Raw genomic sequence first — 20,990 nt, 5'->3', positions numbered from 1 at the left:
TACTTGAACCACTTACGATGCGGATCACTGCAGGAGCTGCAGTTTCGGAGATACTGAATAATATTAATTTCTCGAAGTCCCTCAAATCCTTCCACCCGAATGTTTTGACGACAAAATGTTTGCGTACTGCTTAATACACCCCCCACCTCAATGACTGGTGTCATGAGATAATCAGCATGACTCACTTCACCTGTCCATGGTCATTATGTCATTACGTCGGGTCACATTTAGAAACCCATCAACAGCCTCATGACAAGACTTAACGGACCAAGAAACTATTTTAAAACAGATTGTAGATAAATAGGAGCAGAAACTCAACTCTGGTAACTCAGGTTTTCAGCTTCGGTCTGAGGCTCAAACAGAGCACGTGGTCTGGTTTCCATACCTGAAAGTTAACCTGCCCTACTACGAGCTGCTTTCACATACCTGGACCGAGCTACAAGTGTTGGAAAAACAAAGTTAATAGATTTGGTAAATCCTGAAAAGGTAAAGTTTGGTCACAACAAAGATTAACAATCAGAATTTTGCATTTGAAGTCTAAGCTCTTGCACGCTCCTCATCCTGAGCAGTAAATTAAATTACAATTCTGAAATCTGAATTTAATTTAGATGTTGCTTATTACTAGGCTCTATTTTACCTATTAGTGCAGCTACGTTCCCCGTTTACCGTCTGGTACTTTTAGTGACGTTAACTGGTTTCAGTTTAGAGCCTTGGTGTGCAAAAGGGCGAACGTGAATCGAAAGCAGAAAAGAGTAAAAATGCAGATGATTTCCCACACTGGGGGAAACAATTACAATAATAAAGAATGAAAGTTCAAATCTGTAACTCAAGGAGGAAAGAGTTCAGTAATGTGGATGCTGAATGAGCACACAAACTGTATTTCCTGTAACATCAAGAGAATTTGTTTTAAAAAAAAAAAAAAAATCATGCAAAAAAAAAAAAATTCTTGAATCCAGAGCGACGAATTAAAATAAAAGAGGGGGTAAAATTAAAAGCTTTGCATAGACATTTTAAATCACACTTAGTTTTACTATAAACATGAATGCTCAAAAATTTAATATGTACCAACATGGAACCCTCTTCCTTTCAGGATTTACAGCACTCAAAATAATAAAAAAAAAAAAAACAAACAAACAAAAAAAAAAAAAAACAGGAGTCACTGTAATTCTTCCAGCACACACTCGACCGTCTCCGCTGTGTCTGTCAAGGTGATGTTTTAGAGCGTGAATGTTAGAGAACTGTAAAAAAGAAAAATCTGACATCCAGGTTGATGAGGGGGAAATTAATAAAAATCAGCAAATCATCTATTTCTAGACAGTTTTGACATGGAATTATTAACATGACTCTGTACAGTTTGAGAACATACAAAAGAATGTGACTGAAAAAATTAAATCATTGACAATATTAATATATTTATATTAATACCAACAAGGCTGTTATTTTTTTTTTCTTTTTTTACTGTTCAAGTTTAGAACATTAACCATTTGTTTAAAATTGAGGGTAGTAGTCATTGTGTTGTGGGTAGTGTCCTACGGGGGGCGTCCCTCTCGTCTCCAGTCACCACCTCTCTTAATCAACCTCCATTGTGGCTCAGGATCTTTCCAGTTTCCTCCAGCACTACTCACAGTTTTTCAGGCGACCCGAAACACGGTGCTCACATGGAATGAAAAGAAAAATTCACAAGGAATCTACACAAAGAACAAAAGTTGCACTTGGCCTCTTTCTTCCCTGTATAAAAACAAAAAGAAAAATAGCATATTTGCGACCTGTTCCCCTCCCAACATCTACTCCAAGACATTGTTACCCTCTGGAAAAAAATAATCATACAGAATACAGTACATCACGTTTTTGTTTTACTTCACTTGAACTGCAAAACGAGAGGGCGGGGATGGGCGGGGAACAGAAAGAAGAATTTACCAAGTCTACACTGATTCTGATTCTCTGTGGATCCACAAAGAAATCAAAGGGGGGAACAGTTGAACTGCATTTTTTTTTTTTTTGTAGCGGCGTCCTTGACAGCTAAACAACGACTCCCTTCCCTGCCTCATTTCCACAAGTCCTCTTCATCCTGGCACAGAGGGCCACGGAGGGAAGATGGCACACTTTCGCTTAATCGTTCTTCTTCTCCCCCTCTGCTTTGTCTGTGATGGCGGCGGGCTCAGCGTCTGCGGCGGGGACGGCCGTTCCTGCTGTGTTGTTCTGAGTCGGGTCCACTCCGCTGGTGCCGAACTCGTTGACCCTGTTGGGGTCGACCCGGTAGATCCAGCGCTGGTAAAGGTAGATGAAGAACACCACATCTGCAGGAGAGGAAACAGGAGATCCGTCATCGTGCACAACGCTTCTGACTAAACTTGTGACTAATGCTACACTCCCATCTTAGAAAAATGGTTAACAATCCTATCTGATCTTTGCTGTTAGTCACAAATATCATAAAAAAAAACATACAGTCCTAAAAGTGTGGGTACAACGAAGAAAACAGAAAACTGGGGGAAAGATCAGGAATTTGTCCAACGTCAGCACTGCTGGTAACATTAGCAGTCTCACCTCCATGTTACATCTGGACTCTATTATTACAAGTTTTCAACATTTTTCTGTGGAAAATGACGAACAGTGGGGATATTGTTTGTGTAACCTCGCAACAATAACGTAGGAAGTCATGACTTGACAAAGGAAAGGAGCTCTCCGGTCAGAAGACCAATCAGAAAGTCAACAAAGGGTCAGTCCTGCACCATCAGGTACTAAATGTTAGATACATCAGAGCTTTCAGAAAGATACAGTACAAAATAATGTGTAATAAATTCTTAAAGTTAAGCCATTACATTCAAAAAGGTGCATAACTACATGTGGGGACGACTGTGCCAATAAAACAAACATATCCAACCAGTTATTCCCTCCTACATTAGCTTTAGGTCAATAAACAGTCTGATAAGATTGTGACACCATGTAAATCTGTCATGAGTCACTCTCCTGTATCCGTCGCTTTACTCATGAGGCACTTGCTACAAAGCTCCTGAGCTGCTTAGCATTTCTTGGTTGTGACAATGGACAAATATTTCAGTACGTCCACTTGATGAGTGATGCTAAGCCCAAGGTTAGTATTTAGTTTGAAAAGTTTAAAAGAAATAATTCCTATGCCGCCTGGAATCACAAATGGTAGGAAACAAGAGGGGGTCCTCGAAAGTTTTCAGAACAACAACAAATAAAACTGACTGAAAGGTTTTGATCTCTTGGTGGTGACAGAGGTTTTAACTGATCAACCTGTAACTTTTCATGATTTTAGTATATTTACCAACAACATCTACAAATTTAGTTTACAGATTCTGTGGTCCGCTCTGATTTTTATATTCAGTTACAGTAAAACAGCCCCGATCAATAACGTGTGTTATCTGTAACATCCAGTGAGCAGACACTAGGTGGAGTTAGAGGACTGATGATAATAAATACAGACATGAAAATCTAATGACGGAGTCCGATAGTTTGTCCTCATAACGACACAAGCAGGGAATCAGTGGATACAATGATTATAAACAACATATAAACAAATTAAAAAAAATGAGTTTAGGGAAATTAGTTCAATCTGAAACCACATCTCCTTCAGAATACAAACTCAAAATAGTATTTAGCTTTTTATTTAACTTAAAATAAACAAACAACAAAAAAAAATATGTAAACCAGGGATGACGTACCATCTCTTAGGCATCCTATCCTGTACATCATGGGCATCTTGATGACGAAGGCAAACAGGTCATCAATAAAGGTATTGAGAGCCTTGTAGGTGAGCATCCTCCATGGGAGGTGGGCTACAGATTTCATTTTGTAGTTGATGAATAGTTGCGGCGTCATTGTAATGAAGCCTGAAAACCAAAATAGAGAAAGGAAGGAGCTGGTTAGATAATATAAACAATTCCTACCCCACAGGCGGCAAATTAGCCAGGAGGCAACATGTCTGAGTATGAAGTCTATTAATACGCAGCGGCTGGTGGGAATTGGGTACGTAACCATGATGCAAGCATGAAAACAGTAGCTGTGTGTGCAGCCACTCACAAAAACAATCAGGAGACACAAAAATAATCAGCCCGATCTCTTTAAAGGACATTTCAAAAGTAACGAAGTTTGAAAGTTAAATCAGTAACAGATAAATTGTTACAGAGACTCGAGGAGCAGTATATAAACCTTTTTCTTATGGCAGATATTTAACATTTTCCCATGTACATTTCTTTCATTTTCTGTCTCTATACTGGTTAAACCTCAAGCAGACATGAGCTGGGTCCTGGTTAAGATTTCTTCCTGTAAAAAGGGAGTTTTTCTCGCTAACGTCTCCTTGTTAATTTGGGGCTTTCCAGCTTTGGGCTGTGGTTAAGGTGACTTGAGACTGTTTAAATTGTTCATACTGTCGCTACAAATAAAACTGAATTTGAAATATTTTTATTGGCTTTGAATCAAAGACACTTCATGTTTTTGTGATTTTTATAATCTATCTAAAGTAAATTTAATAGTTGATCACATGCTAACTACATAAGAAACAGTAGCACTGTGTGGTTTAAGCTTGTTTTATTCCTAACAGGTAAATGCCTCTCCTCCTTTTATGGGTATTATAATGTTTTTCTTCAGCATGCCAATCCCTGTTTAAGTGTCATCAGCCTGTGTGTTAATCTCCAAAGCCTGGCATTCAATACAAAATGTCCTTTACAAGGTAAAATAAGATAAAATGATAAGGAGTGCTGAAGATATAGCAGGGGACACACTTACCAAAGGTTAACAAGAAGCCATAGAGCATGCTGAGTACCCACGAGTACCAGCCTTTGTGCTCTACGTACAATAAACTGTAGACCGCATAGCAGCCAAAGAGAGGGTAGAGCAGCCATGACAGGTACTTGAAGGCCATCTGTTCACAGGAGACACGAGAAAACAAGACACTGTTGAAACCTACCTGGTTGTGCTGGTGATATTTTATTCATCCCAGCACAGAGATGTGCATTCAGGCCGGTGTCAAACTTACATCGTCATAGATTTTGGTTGAAGACTCCACATATGTTGACTTGTCTCTGAATATCAATCTTGGGATGATCCCTGCGATTTTGTTCTCTCTGTCCAACTGTAGAAGCACAATAATAGGATTGTTACGGGAAAATGCAATAATACCATAACAAGAAAGTAGAAATGTGTAGTGTTGATCCTTGTTGTGACTTACTTTGACATCCATGACCTTGGTGATTTTCCACAGGTCAATGAGGAGACCAATGAAGACGCTGACCTGCACCACGAAGTTGGTTTCGTTGTCCAGTATGTACAACAGCACCACTAGAGACTGGAACACCCCAAATATGATGGAGCGCACAGACAGACCTTCTAGAGACTGTCTGCTGTTCCAAAACTGGATATCTGAGGAGGAGACGGTGGAGAGGTGACGCAGAGTTAGACCGACACTGTGCTGAACACTGTTATGTTGATAAACACTCTTATGTTGATAAACGTAGTCCTGAAAGTCGGCTGGCTGCTGGGATCTCACCGTTCTTGAAGGCAAGAAATTCGAAGATGCTGTGCACGATGGAGACAACAATGGTCAGACCCAGCAGGTACGGGTTCGTTTCCAGGAGGGCAACCTATACAAAGGGAGTGTTTTAAATCTCAGGTTTGATCAGCTCATGGGTGAAAATGAGCTGCAGCAGCAAGAAAAATGTCAAACAGTAACTTTTACATATAGTTGAGTATTTGACACGGAAAGTGTTTTGCTTTACTACAATGCAAAGAAAAATAACGTCCCAACAGAGGTCCTGTGAGGTGCATAAAACTGGAAAAAATAAAAATATATAATCTACCTCAGAATCAGATTTATTGGCCATGTATGTGTGCACATACAAGGAATTTGACAAATTTGACATAATCTCAAATTTTTCCATGTCATGTCTTTTTGAATTACCGTAACTGACAGTGGTTTGTGCTATTCACAAAATTCCAAGTGTGGCTGAACACTGGGAAGTTGTGCTTTTGTCTGGAAGATCGAGGTGACATCTGGAAGGTATAACTACTTTTTACCAACAAATTCCTCCAAACAACTCTCTCCCTGGGTCTCCACGGTCTTGTATTGCTCCCCAACTTGGTCCCAACAGCAGCGGTGTGTCATCGTTACTGTCATGATATCTTATTTTTCCCTCAGAAAGCACAACTTCCCAGCATTCAGCCACACACTGAATTTTATCCATTGGTGAGTTATGGTAATTCAAATACCGCAAGTTTTTTTTTTTTTTTATCCGTGGGGGGGAAGTTTAGGTCTTAAAGGGTTAAAATAACTTGTGCGGATGAAGATCAATGTATATTTATTGTACCTGACTCAATGAAACACTTCTCCCAGCGTACCATGATAAAGTATCTACACTAGAGTCATCATTGATGCTCAACCTGAAGGTACAAATGTGTCTTTTTGCCCTCTTACCTTGACAGAGTCCTGATCTTCATCCGACTGCTCGTAGGTGTCGTCAGGAAGGAAGTTCCACGGCGAGCGAGCGTTCTGGGCAGCGTACAGCTGCCAGCGCCACAGTGACAGCGGGCAGTAGCTGAGACGCAGCGGGAGATTCTGCAGGGTGTCGTTGATGGGATAGTAGTCCTTCTGAAGGTTCCAGTAGTCATTGAAGTACACAATGGGGTAATAGTCTCCGCTCACAGCATCAAACTTAACATCTAGTTTTAGAGAAGAGTAGAAATGTCAGTCGTGGTTTAAAAGAAGCTGAAGAGTTTAAATTTCTGCGACAGAAACATTTATAGGAACATACGCTGGTCTAGAGGAGGTGGTACAGAGCCTTTCACCCAGGCTGTGTGGTCATCGACCATGTTGATGGTGAGGTTGGGATGCCAATGTGAGATGATCTCCACTGGACCATGGCTCTCCGCCCGCTGGGAGGAAACACAGTTGATTAGTCAGTACAAACAGCAATTAAATCTACCAACACAAAAACATTAGAAACAAGTAAGATACGGCTACTGTTGGTGTATAGTTTGTCTGAACTTAAATCACAGCTTTATAAATAAATGTGTGAATGTGTCGTGGTGTATTAAAACAAAGTGAAATCCCTCTTTTTAAAGATTTCCCTTTTCAAATCTTTCTCATGAAGTAAAGGTAGCTAACTTCAAATCAACGTTAAATTGTTGCCTGATCAAAGATCTGCATCAAAGAAGCACTGGTGTAAATAAACTGCAAAGGAAACATGATCTGTCATGTAAAAATGATACTGACAAACTGCAAAACACTGGAGTAGAAATGACAAACGGGAACGTACAAAGATGAAGGCAGCTACATTACAACACAACATGCTCCCTAAAAGAAGATAAAAGTACTGACCTTAATCATCTCTGGATCTGCTTCTGTCTCTCCTGTGAGTAGATTCTTGGTCTTCAGAAACTTTCTCCGCTTGAACTTATTCAGCACTGAAAGAATTAAAAAAAAAAAGTGCAGGTTTGAACACTTTGAAATGTTCAGACACTTTACTGCTGGGTCTTTTGTTTACAGCGTGTGCGTGTTTTCCACATGGACTTACTTCTTGTTGCATGAACCGTTGCCAGCCTGCGATACTGCCCCTTGCGCTTGGGGTCGGGGTGGAACCCACTTTTAGTGAAGTAGACATGTATGTAAAGGGAACCGTTGTGCTGTACGCTCTGCAACCACACACCAAACAGGGAAACGGTATTAGAGCTGACGACAAATACACATCTACATTATTACAATTTTTAACTTCTATCTACTAACACCTGATCCTTCCCACCATCTAACCACCGTCTGTCACTCCTATCCCTTCTCTATATTCTCACAATGCACCTCCCCTACTTCCTCCGTCACCCCCCCCCCACCTCTGGGATGTCCATCTCCTTATAGTGGTGATAGCAGCCGTCTCCATCCTCCCCTGTGGCCCAGTCTCCATAGACCAGGTCTCTGTGGAACCAGAACAGCGCATCCGTGTTGTTGAAGTCAGAGAACACCTCATCCTGGGACACATACACGTACAGGTCCTGCAGGGAGGGTGAGAAAATAAAGGTGTTTATGACATTACAGCGTCAGGAGGGATTGAACCAGTTAATCTTTCAGGGAGAGATAACGCTGTTTAAACGTCCGGCCGCTCAGGGGACCAGAGTATTAGGGATGTGTAGGAATTAGCGGCTTCAATCCAACGGTAAAGGTTTAATAAAACAGTTGGCAACTGACATAAGGCAGTGAAGGTTTGATGAAGAGAGGACAGGTGTAATACCATGAGGGTGTCTTTGGTGAAGAGGTTCCTGCTGGGTACCCGGGGGGCACCGGCTGGTGTGCTGGGGTCAGGGGTAGACGGCCCTCGGCGGAACCAGCTACTAATCGCCCAGATTATAAAGATTCTGGAGGAATGAGAGCAAACAGTGTCAGACAGAGCATATTTACATTAATAATTAAGAAGAACAAGAATATAAAATATGGAGAGCAAAAGGTGAGAAAGGCTTGATTGCTGATACTTCTGGGAAATGGACAGATACCGCATAGACTAGTACTGAAAACCTCTGGGCTGTAAATAGCTGCTATAGGCGAGTGAAACCACAAGCAGGCTAATCAGATTAAACTGCATCCAGTCAAACCACATTACATTCAGACTTTAAAAGAGACTTCGTCCTACATAATAGAGTGGTGATGGGTGAAAAGAGCAAAATGTGTAATATATTGAAGAAAACTGTGAGTTAGAGGTTATACAAGTAAAAATATTTGTTAGTTAATTTACAATATTTTCTTATTGACATACTGATAAACCTGTTATATTCACTTGAGTTTATGTTGGAAGTCCTCAATATCAATGTGGAGACACTTGGTGAACAGTTGTGAAAATGACTGGTATTTAAAATCACGTCTTTGTGAGGACAGTTACATTACAACTAATGAAAACAGAAATATGTACTGAGGAAAGAGGATGTATGTGTAGCCAAAAGTTTTCAGTGCCAAGGACAGGGATTTTAAATTGTTAATGCTGCATCGTTTGTTCGAGCTAATAAACTCGAGTGGCTGATGACTGGCTGGCACAGTAGCTGCTGCCTAAGGCAGGAAAAAAAACAACCAAAGGCAGTTATTCAAACGACGTGCAAAGAACGTACAACACCGCTTTCAGCCTCAAACACACCGGTTTGAAAAATCCCCTGAGGTGAAGCGCACCTGATCGTAAACGAACCGCAAACGTCGATTTTCTCTTTTTCTTGTACAGGCACTAAATTAATAATATCAAAGTACCAAATGAGGGACAGCACAGGACTTATGAGTTCATCCACCACAGTCAGTGAGTAGAATTATTAAGAAACAGAGAGTGGACAATGTCCTTTAACATTAATGAAGAAATTAATAAGACATTTATTAGAAGACCTGATGCTTGTCAACCTGTCAATCCCAGCAACAATGTTTCGTGTGAATACAGAAAATCTGCCAGTAAACGTTTTATGTGGGTCATTTATGCTGCAATTTAAAAGCTAAAACTCACTTGGACTATGATCAGCATAAGCTTTTATCTGTTGGCTGGCTCTCTGCTTGTGAAATTAAAAGTGGTTGTGCTGGACCGAAAGACAAAAACTCACCTGAAGAGGACGCCTTTGATGACCTGCCATGCGTTAGGTGCTTGTTGCTGCTGCTGCTGCTGCTGCTGCTGAGGGTCCTGTGCATTTCCAGCTGTTTGAACAGCCTGGCCATCTGTTGTTGCAGCGCTACCATTGCTGCTTACCTACAAAAACAAAAACGTACACACAGACACACTGTCAGAGTAGTCAAAGACACTCAAAATCATGAAGCAGCTGTGGTAACGTGTAATGAACAACAGTGAAAAGAGGAAAGAAGGAAGAAGGAGACTGACTCATCTTTAACCGTCGTAGCAATTGTAGCAAGGAGGAAATTTCAAGAATAAAAGGGGCATGAATGTGAATGAAAGTGCAAAAACAAAATATTCATTACGTGTCCACACTTAATTAACTAATTAACAGATGTTTAATGTCATGTGTCAAGCAAAGACAGATGTGTGTTCTCCCAGATCACGTGTGCACTAAACGTGTGTAGTAAACTGTATTTACTACAATAAACTTCAAAATTAATCAAATGTAGGCCTGGACGGTTGAACAGCTCTGGAAAACGTTAAGGAAAAAAAAATGCCTCCAGCTTTTCCTTTAAGTAGTACACTCTTCTTGACAAACTTGCATATTTTCATAAATAAAACTTACTAAATCATATTTTTGTTTAAATCAACATTATGAAACTATACAGCAGACATGTTTAGTCAAGTCCTTTAACATTTAGTTTTGTTTACAGTGGCAGTAAAATCAATATAAAACATCAAGCTGGGCTTCGCTCATTCACTCTGATCACCTTAATAAACCCTTGACACTAATAACCTGATGCAGAGGTCAACATCTTTATTTCTCTAATTGTTTATTTAACAAATTTGCACTTAGACTTTTAATTGTCCAACTAAACAATTTGTAATAAGCACTTCTAAGGCATGAAAGAAAGCTGTGGAAAGTGAGATTTTAAAACTATTTTAAGAAGAATAAATGAATAATTGATTAACAGGAATGTGTTCCTGTTGCAGCCTGACAATGATTACATTTTAGAGGGTGGCATAAATGAAAAAGCCTGCGTCTTTGCAGTGATGGTCAACACTTGTAAACGTCATATTTGTGTGAGCATCAGAGTCTGCATTAAAGGTCACATGTGATCAGTTAAGTCTGCCAATTAGTTAGCCCCTTTAACGTAGTTTCAGCCTTCAGCATGTCCACACCCCCACACCCGTCCGACAAGGCCACACTCTATTCAAGCGACACAATAGACAAGCACATGCCAAGTCATGAGACTCATTCACTATCTAAACATCTAATCTCCCTCTATTGTCACCAACACAGGGGAGACCAGCGGTTGGCCCCTAGAAACGCACAACACCTGAGGCTTAAAAAAATGTTTTGTGTTACAACTTGATCTTATCATTTATGGAGGTGCCAAGGAGGCCGAGACGCGAGCGGACGCTGAAAATGTGGAAGATTGCAGTAAGGCCTAGCAACATCCTATACAGAACGTTTCAAGGCCATGAAGTGGCTCAAAATAGGGCTCAGCAAACCCCCCACTGCCACTTCCTGTGCAGCTACAGTAGAACAATTCTATTATCTATTATCTCCTGCAGAGATCAAGGTAATAACCATTACAAAGACAGATCACCAACAGAGTCGACAGTAGAAATGGGTTATCTCTTCCAGCTATGGATAATAATTTACACACACTGACCGAGGTTTAACAATTAACCACTTAGAGGGGGGTTCAGAGGAAACGCTTCACACCAGATTGGCACCGAGTTGGGTTTTAAAAGGGCAAAAAGTTTAGATAAGTCAATTGTTCGCAGAGAAGCAGAGATTGCTCTGCAGAGCAATAGCAAATGTGCCTGGTAAAAGAATTTAAATAAAAAACAAAAACTGCTGACGGTCATTTTCAACATGTAGAAACAAGAAAAATTTAATAATTTAACATCACTAACTGTGACACTACCATAAGTGTGATGCTGAGGTCAATACAAAGCTTTAAAAATTAAGTCAAAGCTGTTGAAATGAAAAGCAGAGCCATCGCATGTGGTTAAATTTGACTACTCACCACTTAACCGTTTCGCTCTAAATTACTATCACCGACATTTCTCTCAACAGATTCACCGGCAGTGGGCCTCAAGAGCTGCATAAGTGCTCCGTCTAAAACTAATAGCGCATTTATCCTGACAGAGCAATTCTTATTACAAAAGAGGCACTTGGTGCATGTTGTACCCTTGTCCTAGTTTCTGCCACGCTCGTATTCACATTTCATTACATTCAGATCACAGAGCTAAGCAGCTATTTCACAGGAAGATAAATACCTGATGTGCTGTAAAAAAAGGAAAAAGATATATCTAGAACGATTACAGACATTATCGGGATACAAATATTTTATTCACTAAAATACACAAATGTAACCATGGATAATTTACTTAAAATATTAAGAGAGATTTAGTTTACTAGGGAATCACCTTTCTCTTGTTTGTCTTTTTCTAGTGGGTCAGACTTCGGTGTAATAAAAATAAATCAGAGAACTAAACTAGGGCAGATAATTTAAGATTGTAACAATAAAAAGCAACAAAAGAACCAAAACATAAGTCCTGGCACAAGTCACTAAGCTATTACTAACATTATACATTCCCTTGCCAGTTTATTAGGTACACCAGTACCAAATAAAGTAAATACTATCTTCATGAAGGTCATGGTTGTCAGTAATTTGTTTAAAATAACTCAGAGAGCTGTTGATTTAACCGTGTCACCACTTTGGAGGCACTGTAGTACTATTGTTATGTGTTGACACATGTTTCTATTATTGTGACAACCCCATATTAGTCAGTGGGCCAAATAACATAAACACCTGTGTGTTTAATTCAATCCAGTTTATCATACAAGTTGAATAACCACTTTTCGGATGCTGTTAAGACATAAATTTTACATTTTAAAAGACATCGTTTTGTGCCTAATACTTTAGCAAGTGAATTAAGTGCAAATCAAACGTTAGATTTAAATCTGGGAGCTTAGATGAGGTCCTTTAAAAACAAAACTTTGGTCCTACAACAAGTTATTGAGCATTTTTTTCCAAGCAGCTCTGTCGCCTTTAGAGTAAAAATAGATATTTGCTGCATCTTCACAGTATTCAGTCACAGTCTTATCAACATTAGTGTGTCCTGAAATATTTGTGTTGTAGTGCAGTGGTTTGCCTCTGAAGAGTGATGAGTCACAGTGATCTCCTGCTAACTTGTGATGAGCATTTGTCACACTGTGAAAAATAATAGTTAGCCACTGGGTTATTGCCTCAGTTTAGGAGCCAAGGTTAGGAAAATCTGACGACAGCCACACATGATTCTAACCAACCTGTCCACTTTAAAACAAGCTCAGCAGCCAGATAAACCTTCGCCACTGAGATTTAGAAAACCGCTGTTGATTCAAAAAGCTTTCTCCTCCACGAAGAGAGCAAGTAAATAAGAAGTGGAGAAAGGTCTGGGTCGATCTGAGACAGAGATGTGTGACTGGCCTGGTTTAGTGGAGCCCAGCTGCGTGGTTCAGGTTCAGGCCTTGCGATAGTTAGCTGACACACTGCAGCAGCCAGCCGGCTCTCCGGGTCAACTAATTACAACACCAGTCCTGTGTTACTGCGCGTTTCAGGGAGACATTTCGCCGTAAAGTCGGGGTTTCTCAGCTCACCGTTAACGACAGGAGGAGGTCGTTTTAAAACCAACCGGCACTGACAACGTCACTGAGGCTCGTGTGAACGACCCGTACCGCGTTTAAACGTCAACCGCCGCACACACACACCACGTTCAAACGAACAGACCGGCTCACTCCCCGCTTGGAGGTGAGAAGTAATAAAACGAAATAAGCGTGTCATTCATTTTACCTCGCCGTTGCTGACGGCAGCTTTAGTTGCTTCGCTCTCCTGCGTCGCCATCTTTCCTCGTCTCTATCGCGCACACACACTCCTGGCTGGGAAAACCTCGGTCCTTCTCGCGAGATGTAGATGTAGCGTCACTAGGGGTGACGTGCGTCTTCAGGGGAGTGATGATTTGTCATTATATATGTGTGTGTGTGTGTGTGTGTGTGTGTGTGTGTGTGTATATATATTGGTATATATTATATATATATATAATTGTTTTTTTGTGTCTTGAAGGAAACAACCCCTTCAACCTCCTCCTTGTCTGTGGAGCAGTACTAAGACGGCAGCCTGTCACTTCAGTGAACAAGCTTCTCTGTCTGACCATGGTGTTTTGTTTGGTGATGTGGCTGATGAAACTTCATGAAACACCTTGTCTGATCACGAATCTGCTGTGGTGTAGCCACAAAATGAAGCCTTTCTTACTTACACTTTAATAATCCATAATGGATATTGCTTGGTCATAGTAGCTTAGTTGTTAAAAAAAAAAAAGTGAGCTATCCAGCTGGATAGAGTAGATGTTTTTAATATGCATAGAATAATTCATCACCACATTAATGACACAAATCATAAAACTTGTCTCTCCAAGAAAAAGAAGTAAACAGAAGGGATGGCAATCATTCAGACTGAAACTTTCCTCTGGCAGAGATAATCTATAAAAGGCTGCCAGATCCTATAAAATCTCCTCTTGGTTTTAAAAGGAGAATGTAACCAACTCTAATTCCAGATATTGTTGCATTAATTAGGTTTGAGTGTGTGGTTGTTGTTTTCTTTTTTGTTTGTCCAGTTAAATAAGATCGGTCTTTGTGCCAGACTGATCTTCATCTTGCTGCAGGCAAGGTCAGAAAAACATTTCTCAAATAACCCAAAATCCTCTGATATCTCATGAATATTTGACCCAGTGACGCTGGTGCCAGACCACAACATTCCACATGGAAGATCCATATTTGGAAAATATTAGAGCAATGTAATGATGTACAGGGGGACGTAAAAGACAGACCGAAGTCTCTCACAGATGGAAGAGCTTCTGTAATCTCCTTAGTTTCCCAGTTTGTCAACAGATTCAGTTTATGGTGTATTCTGGAAATACTTCTGTTAAAAACGAATTACTTAACTCAAAATGCCTGATTAAATCTTAACAATAATTGTGCCCATATACAATTTGTAGATACGTATACTGCACTTGAGATTGTCCCTATCATGATACCTTATGTCTCTACTCAACAGCATTTTAATGTGAAATACTTACATTTTTTCTGGGTTTATAAATCCCACATCAAAACTTTAACTTAAAATATTTTACATTTCATTCCACATATGACACTCACACTCAAGAAGTAAAGAAAACCTGATACAAAACATTAAATAGGGGAAAACCTTAAGGGTTTCCTCAACCAAGAGCGATATCAGACAATAGAGGAGTAGAGTAAATATTGAGCGTAATAAATCAGCAGATAAGCCATGTGCACTGGTAAATTGTTTAATTATTGAGTATTACCCTTTGGCACATACAGTAGTTACACCAGCACCTCAGAGAGCATCAGTCCTTACACGAGAATAACACAACATTTTCCACGACATTTGGAAAAGGCAAAGATAGTTCATTTACATTTCTTCTTTAAACTTTGGAGGACTAATAAAACAGGCTGACCAAAAACAATGCATCAGCAAACTGTACCATTCAATTGAAATGCACGTTGTGAAGTGGAGTGCTGTGATGACAATGACAATGGGAAGAGCGGTAAACATGTAAACTAAGTTTGCTTTTCCTTGCACTGACCTGGCTTCACTAACATCGAGTCAACAATATCTATCTGACCGTACATTTTAAATCTAAAACACACATTTATAAATACACTACATGTTTGGAAACAAACTATTTCAGAACTTATCATCTCCGCTAAAAGGCCTGCTAGTTATTGATGAATGGACTGGTAATGAGTTAAGTGCAAAAAGAGATTGTACCTCAGCTGTAGGAATGAATTAGATCATATTTATATGAAACAGCAGATATAAAAATAAATGCAGCTTTAGAGTGTAATTTGAAATGGAGGATTATTTAGAATATTTGAAATCCATTTCACAGCCTGAAACAGGAGTTAAACAGATATTCATGTTCCAATTTAACTAGTCAGGAATACAGGCAACAATGCCATTTTCTTTATTTAAATATCAAAGCACGTTTTTTTTTATTATTATTTTTTATTTTTGATTAGATTTTTCCTTCAACAGACCTTTTTAAAACCTTAGACCAATCTGTCAACAATTTACAGTCCTCAAAAAGCCTATAAATGGCAAAACACACACTTGTATACAATAGCCGTTGTACACACTGACAGTAACTAAACAAGGAGGAATTTAATTTTAAACTGTGAACAGAGACACAAGACTCATGAAAATGCATCACAGTAACAAGTACAGAAAATGATTAGAGGTACATTGGATTAGAGACAACAAAAAAAAAACTTTCTTTCCTTTCTGAAATCTTGTTAGTGTGAGCTCCTCTTTCGTGATAATCCTGTGTTAATATAATAACCCACCAGTCATGTTGCACTGTAGTAGCTGAAAGGGAACTCGGGTCGAAGATGCCTTCGGATCATGCCTTCCAGAGAAGCACAGCCCCGCCACAAAAAAAAAAAAAGCTTACACAAAATTAATCTTTATCTTCTCTGCTTGGTGAAGGGGTGACAGTTTGAAACTGGTGCTTCGGTTTTGAGGCAGAAAAACTATACAGTCCTACATTTCGTCTAAACCATAGTCCTCTTCTGGAAAGTCTCCCACAGTCACATTTAGAGGCTTCACAAATGCGCCGTATTTGTCCTCACATTGGAAGTACTGCTTCCCCTCGACACTGTGGAGACAGAATGTGAAACACAGGTAAATATCAAGATGAACATAACCGACTTGTTTTCGTTGTGTTTTATAAAGCAGTTCTTACGTTCCATTGTGCTTTCCCTGGGGCTCATCGTACTTCACACCAACCCAGTGGCCTGGCTTGAAATCTGCTGTGCCTGCAATAAACATGACAGTGTCCGTTATATCGGTTACCATAAACTGCTGAAATCAGCACTAACAAGAAAACACAAACGAAAGGAAAACCTTTTAGTTTTTCAAAACTTTTAAGCAGTTCCATAGTACGGCGTGGATGTAGCCTACTCCGGGGTGAGCCATTCATACTCTGTGACAATGCCACCCACACACTAGACGGTGCTGTGTCTTTTTTGCTTGTCTGGTTAAATTTTATTCCTACTTCCTGTTTCACTTTCAACAATGGTGACTGAAACTTGTTTGCATCTCCAAAGCTTCTCAGGGAACTCTTCCTCGATGTGTTCCATCTTTATTGATCCAAAACAATCAATTTGAAAGTTGCAGAGATGGAGAAGCAGCTCTAAATACTAAAGTGAAAACTTGCGACAACCAAGTGGATCAATCACAGCTGTGGGGCTCTGCGTCGCTGCAGAGTGTACTTACATTTCTGGGGAGGTGCACATCAGGTTACGGCACTAGGGTCTGCATAGTGGTCTATGCTATCGCCGTAGCTACGGTGTCGACTTAATGTAGAAGCATAAACCGCTTATAAATGTTTCTCTTGGGTAATTACAAGCCATCTTATTGCTATTTAGAGCATACAATAACAAAACTTACAGAGTTGACTATAACTTGAACATGAATTGTATTCTGTAAGTAACTATGACAAATATTCGCCTCAGTACAAAAGCAAAATGTAACTTGGTGTCGGTTATATCCATATTGGATAAAACATAGCGAACTTTCTATGCTAATTTAGTGAAGTGAAGCAGGCAAAATGAAACAAATTGAACACCAGCACAATAAAAGGAAGCCAGCACAGAAGTTACTGGGATTAACTGTGGTTTGGGGGCTTAGCCACCATAAATCACAACAAAGCTTGCTCTGTTTTAGTCACACAGGGTTTAAACAACTGTGCCAACGAAAGTAAACCAAAGCTTTATCCAAACTTACCAACATACATGACCGTGCCAAGCTTCGTGGGTTGCCCAGGGACCTGTACCTGGCAGCGGCTGCCAACAGAAATTGAATCGGCAGCGACCTTCTGTTTCTCTTCCCGAGCAGCGGCCTCAGCTTTTTTCTTGGCCATCTCCTCCTCATTGAAGCGACCAACGCGCTGTTCCTTCATGAGTGACCTTACGGTGTCTGAGGGAATGTAAAGATACTCTAAAGAAGATGCATCTATTTTCAAATAAAATAATTCCACATTTTAAACAAATATAGTAATTTCCTAAACAATAACTGTATATTCAAAATAATAATTCAAATATATAAAATGAAATATATAATGATGACTAAGTATCACTTTTAGTAGCAAACAGGCCTATTAATTATTATTTACATTCACAGATTGATAGTCAGTAGTACATTTTCAGGGAACTGACTCAGCAAAAATCTTGCAGAGAAACACATCTTGTTTAATATCAAAGCCAGAGAAAATGTTGATGTTATGGCATTTATAAACTGAGAGAATTTTAAGTACCTCTTTTCTTCTCGTAAGCTTCGTCTGACAGCTCAAATTTCTCCACTTTGGAAAGGTCAGTGAACTCGCCCAACTGACCTCCACTCCTATCAATAACCTGTACAAGAAATAATAAAATTCAAGATGAACCAGACACACCAGTTCAACATCTAGTTGTATTAGAAAATAACAAAAGTGTGCATCAACCCATGCCTTGAGTTTTGTTAATCATAAGACTCTAATGACGTAGCAGGTTTGTGAACTTGAATGCAAGATAGTTCACAAATGACGTATCGATGCATCAGCAGTCTTAAGAAAGTCTTAAGAAAACTCTGAAGCTGTTCTTGTCTGCACAGCGGGACAAATTAGTAAAGCTTCTTGTATCTTACAACAGTATGCTAGTGATGTGGGTCACTGTACTTAGTACAAGTACTTTCAAACAGGTACATACGTGTATCCTGCAGCCATCATCGACGGGGTAGGAACCAACCAAAGCTTCATTGTTATCCATGTTCAGGAGGAATTTGTCAGAGGCACTGTACAACTCCAAGTCCATGCCGGAGGCAGGTGCGCCCACAATCATCTCCAGATTTCCCTACGTTCAACATAACAAAATAGAAAATGTAATAAAACATACACAAGAGCATACATTAACAATAACCTCAAAATAGAGTGTGTGCAAGATCTGAAAAAAAAAAACCCAAACTACAGAACTTATGGGCGTTTTGAGATGTGCCGCATGGCAGACTCACCTTCATTTCTGCGACAGTAATCCCCCTGTTGAACTTGCGCAGCACCTCAAAGCCGGAGATGGTGCTTGTTAGGCGCACATTCACAAAGGGACTAGTAACTACTGTCAGTCCGCTGTCCATTATTAGGTTTGTCTAGACTGTTTGTCAGTCACTGGGGAGGGAAATAATATGACATATTAACATGTGAACTATACCTGAAATTATGAGTTTTGACCATAGACTGGATTTAACTTCTTGCAAAGTGATTCAGATGAGATGATGTATACGTACGCACTTAACAAAACTACACTTACTTGCTTATATCTACATACCTAACTACTCTAACGTTGTCTCACGCTGATGTTTAGCATGTTCTAGTATTGTTTAGACTAAAACATCAACATTTATGGTTTAAGTTTCACCATACATGATGTCATTTTAGCTGTGCTAGCTGTTGGGAGGATTCACTGACAATTCCACCGATAGACGGCAAGGTTGCCATAGTTACTTACACGTATGTGCTTTATCGTCGATAGTGTTTCAAAATCTTGTCAGAAAAGTGTCGTCTGGTCTCTGCGGCTACGTTTAACCTAAGCAATCCATGATTATTGAGTTACAATAACAGCGAAAATGGTGCATGTGGCCTCGCTACGTAGTTATGCCAGAAAAATTAACATCATCACTTCCTGCTACGCCCAGCTCTGGAAGGTTCCACCCGCTCCCGGACTACAGCCCACCAATCACATCGAGGGAGTGAATAACGTTGACCAATAGAATGGCGAAACGAAAGACGTAGCATGTGGACACGCCCACTTCCCCGTTGATTGACACATTCGCAAAGAGCCAATCAACAGACAGGAGGGAAGCGGCCGTTGAGATGACCACACAGCGGCGCTAAAAGTCCAATAAAGCTGAAATAAACATTTGTAAAAAATAACACACCAAGTTTATATAGAAGTTGTAGACATTAAATCATATAGCCTCACACTATTTAATAAAAATACATATATTAATTCACTATCAGAAAAACACTTTAATTCTAAAATGGTGGACATACTGTAAAACTAAAGTTTTGGGACAGATAGAAGAAAAGCATGTGAAGACAGAAAGGAGAAGATCGAAAGAAAGCAGAGAGCTAAAACCAAACAGAAGATCAGAGGGGAAGCTGAGACAAGCCCACAGCCCCACAGAGAAGATTTACATTCTTTTGGTTGTCGATGGAGATGCAGGTCTGCAGACGTGCCTGGCCTCATTCATACCACATCAGCAGGTCATACATTGTATCTTACAGATCAGGTTAGAGCATGTGTCATGTAAATGCATCTTGCAAAACGTCTAAACATAAAGCAAGTCGTCCCTGAATGCAAACATGGTGGACATGGTGTTGGGTTAGAAACAAGGGATCACAAGTCCAACCTGAATAAACAGAGATACATGACATTACACATAACTGGTGTTATGAATGAACTATTTCTGAAGGTGTGTTGTAGTATCTGGCACAAACACAATAGCAGCAGATCCTTAAAGTCCTGCAAGCTGTGAGACGGATCGTCCATGATTGGGATCTGAGGGCAAGACGATACCTTGAACTTATCTTTGTGTTTAGTGTCAAACCTTTCTTTAACCACTATGGGTAATTTTAGCAGTGGGAAGGTGTCAGGATGGACACACTGGCTGGTTTGCAGCTATGCAACCGGATTAAAAGCAAACTTTGTTCTGACACCATTATATCAGAACCTGTATTTCATTTTTCAGTAGTTTGAGCAACACTGACTTCAATATTTTTCCTTCCTTCCTTCCTTCCTTCCTTCCACATTTGATAGGTATTCACAACTGGAGACCCCACCTGTCAAGAGCTCCAATGTCAGAGACCCTTTTGTCTAGTTATTGCAATTTAGTCCTAATCAAAGATGCCTCAGATCCTTCTACTTGACAAATTTACTCTTTTCCTTGGCTGTGGATAATTATTTTATAAAATGAAAAAAATAAAACATCTGGAATTGGAAAACATTTGCCATCTTTGTCTGAAAAGCAACAAGACATTAATTGATACGTGATAAAGAAATATATTCTTTCTTTTTGCAATTTACTAAATGTTTTACAGCAATAGCCATAGCTTGCTTTCCACGTCTAGGTCAATTTTGCAAGTTTTACTATTTGCATTTTTAGCTAGATAGCAAACTGTAGGTAATGCATGTACCTGCACTATATGCAATGGCAATAAAGTTGAATCTTATCTCGTGCAAAAGTATTCAATCGTGAAAACATATGAGAGAAGCTGGAGAAGTTACTGATCGGAGCTGATAAG

At 39.8% G+C, this 20,990-nt stretch overlaps 2 protein-coding genes across 2 annotated transcripts; both read right to left on the bottom strand.

The window, feature by feature from the left end:
* Positions 1-846: 846 nt before the first annotated feature.
* clptm1 (CLPTM1 regulator of GABA type A receptor forward trafficking) lies at positions 847-13,565 on the bottom strand. The gene is made up of 14 exons (XM_047594860.1): positions 13,430-13,565; positions 9,574-9,716; positions 8,238-8,361; positions 7,843-8,001; positions 7,533-7,650; positions 7,337-7,422; positions 6,771-6,891; positions 6,434-6,678; positions 5,510-5,603; positions 5,192-5,382; positions 5,000-5,095; positions 4,750-4,885; positions 3,687-3,854; positions 847-2,297 (listed from the first exon to the last, which is right to left on the bottom strand). The coding sequence occupies exons 1-14, from the start codon at positions 13,478-13,480 to the stop codon at positions 2,110-2,112; spliced, it is 1,920 nt and encodes a 639-aa protein (XP_047450816.1). The 5' UTR covers positions 13,481-13,565; the 3' UTR covers positions 847-2,109.
* Positions 13,566-14,926: 1,361 nt separating this feature from the next.
* Positions 14,927-19,382, bottom strand: tbcb (tubulin folding cofactor B). Its single transcript, XM_047594815.1, has 7 exons — positions 19,195-19,382; positions 18,704-18,854; positions 18,403-18,546; positions 17,973-18,069; positions 17,444-17,635; positions 16,401-16,473; positions 14,927-16,313 (listed from the first exon to the last, which is right to left on the bottom strand). The coding sequence occupies exons 2-7, from the start codon at positions 18,821-18,823 to the stop codon at positions 16,199-16,201; spliced, it is 741 nt and encodes a 246-aa protein (XP_047450771.1). The 5' UTR covers positions 18,824-18,854; positions 19,195-19,382; the 3' UTR covers positions 14,927-16,198.
* Positions 19,383-20,990: the final 1,608 nt, after the last annotated feature.

The sequence above is a fragment of the Mugil cephalus genome, chromosome 9 (assembly GCF_022458985.1).
Source record: "Mugil cephalus isolate CIBA_MC_2020 chromosome 9, CIBA_Mcephalus_1.1, whole genome shotgun sequence".
NCBI lineage: Eukaryota > Metazoa > Chordata > Actinopteri > Mugiliformes > Mugilidae > Mugil > Mugil cephalus.
Note: the sequence above shows the minus strand (reverse complement) of the source record. Positions and strands in the feature narration are given on the sequence as shown.

Excerpts from the sequence above, each read along its gene's own strand:
- clptm1 (XM_047594860.1), bottom strand. The coding sequence starts at position 13,480 with ATGGCGACGCAGGAGAGCGAAGCAACTAAAGCTGCCGTCAGCAACGGC. Across the intron at positions 6,892-7,336 it reads CAGATCCAGAGATGATTAAG|CGGGCGGAGAGCCATGGTCC; the intron begins GTCAGTACTTTT and ends GTTTCCTCCCAG. Across the intron at positions 5,383-5,509 it reads ATTTCTTGCCTTCAAGAACG|ATATCCAGTTTTGGAACAGC; the intron begins GTGAGATCCCAG and ends TCTCCTCCTCAG.
- tbcb (XM_047594815.1), bottom strand. The coding sequence starts at position 18,823 with ATGGACAGCGGACTGACAGTAGTTACTAGTCCCTTTGTGAATGTGCGC. Across the intron at positions 18,547-18,703 it reads TTACTGTCGCAGAAATGAAG|GGAAATCTGGAGATGATTGT; the intron begins GTGAGTCTGCCA and ends TGTTGAACGTAG. Across the intron at positions 16,314-16,400 it reads CAGGGAAAGCACAATGGAAC|TGTCGAGGGGAAGCAGTACT; the intron begins GTAAGAACTGCT and ends CTGTCTCCACAG.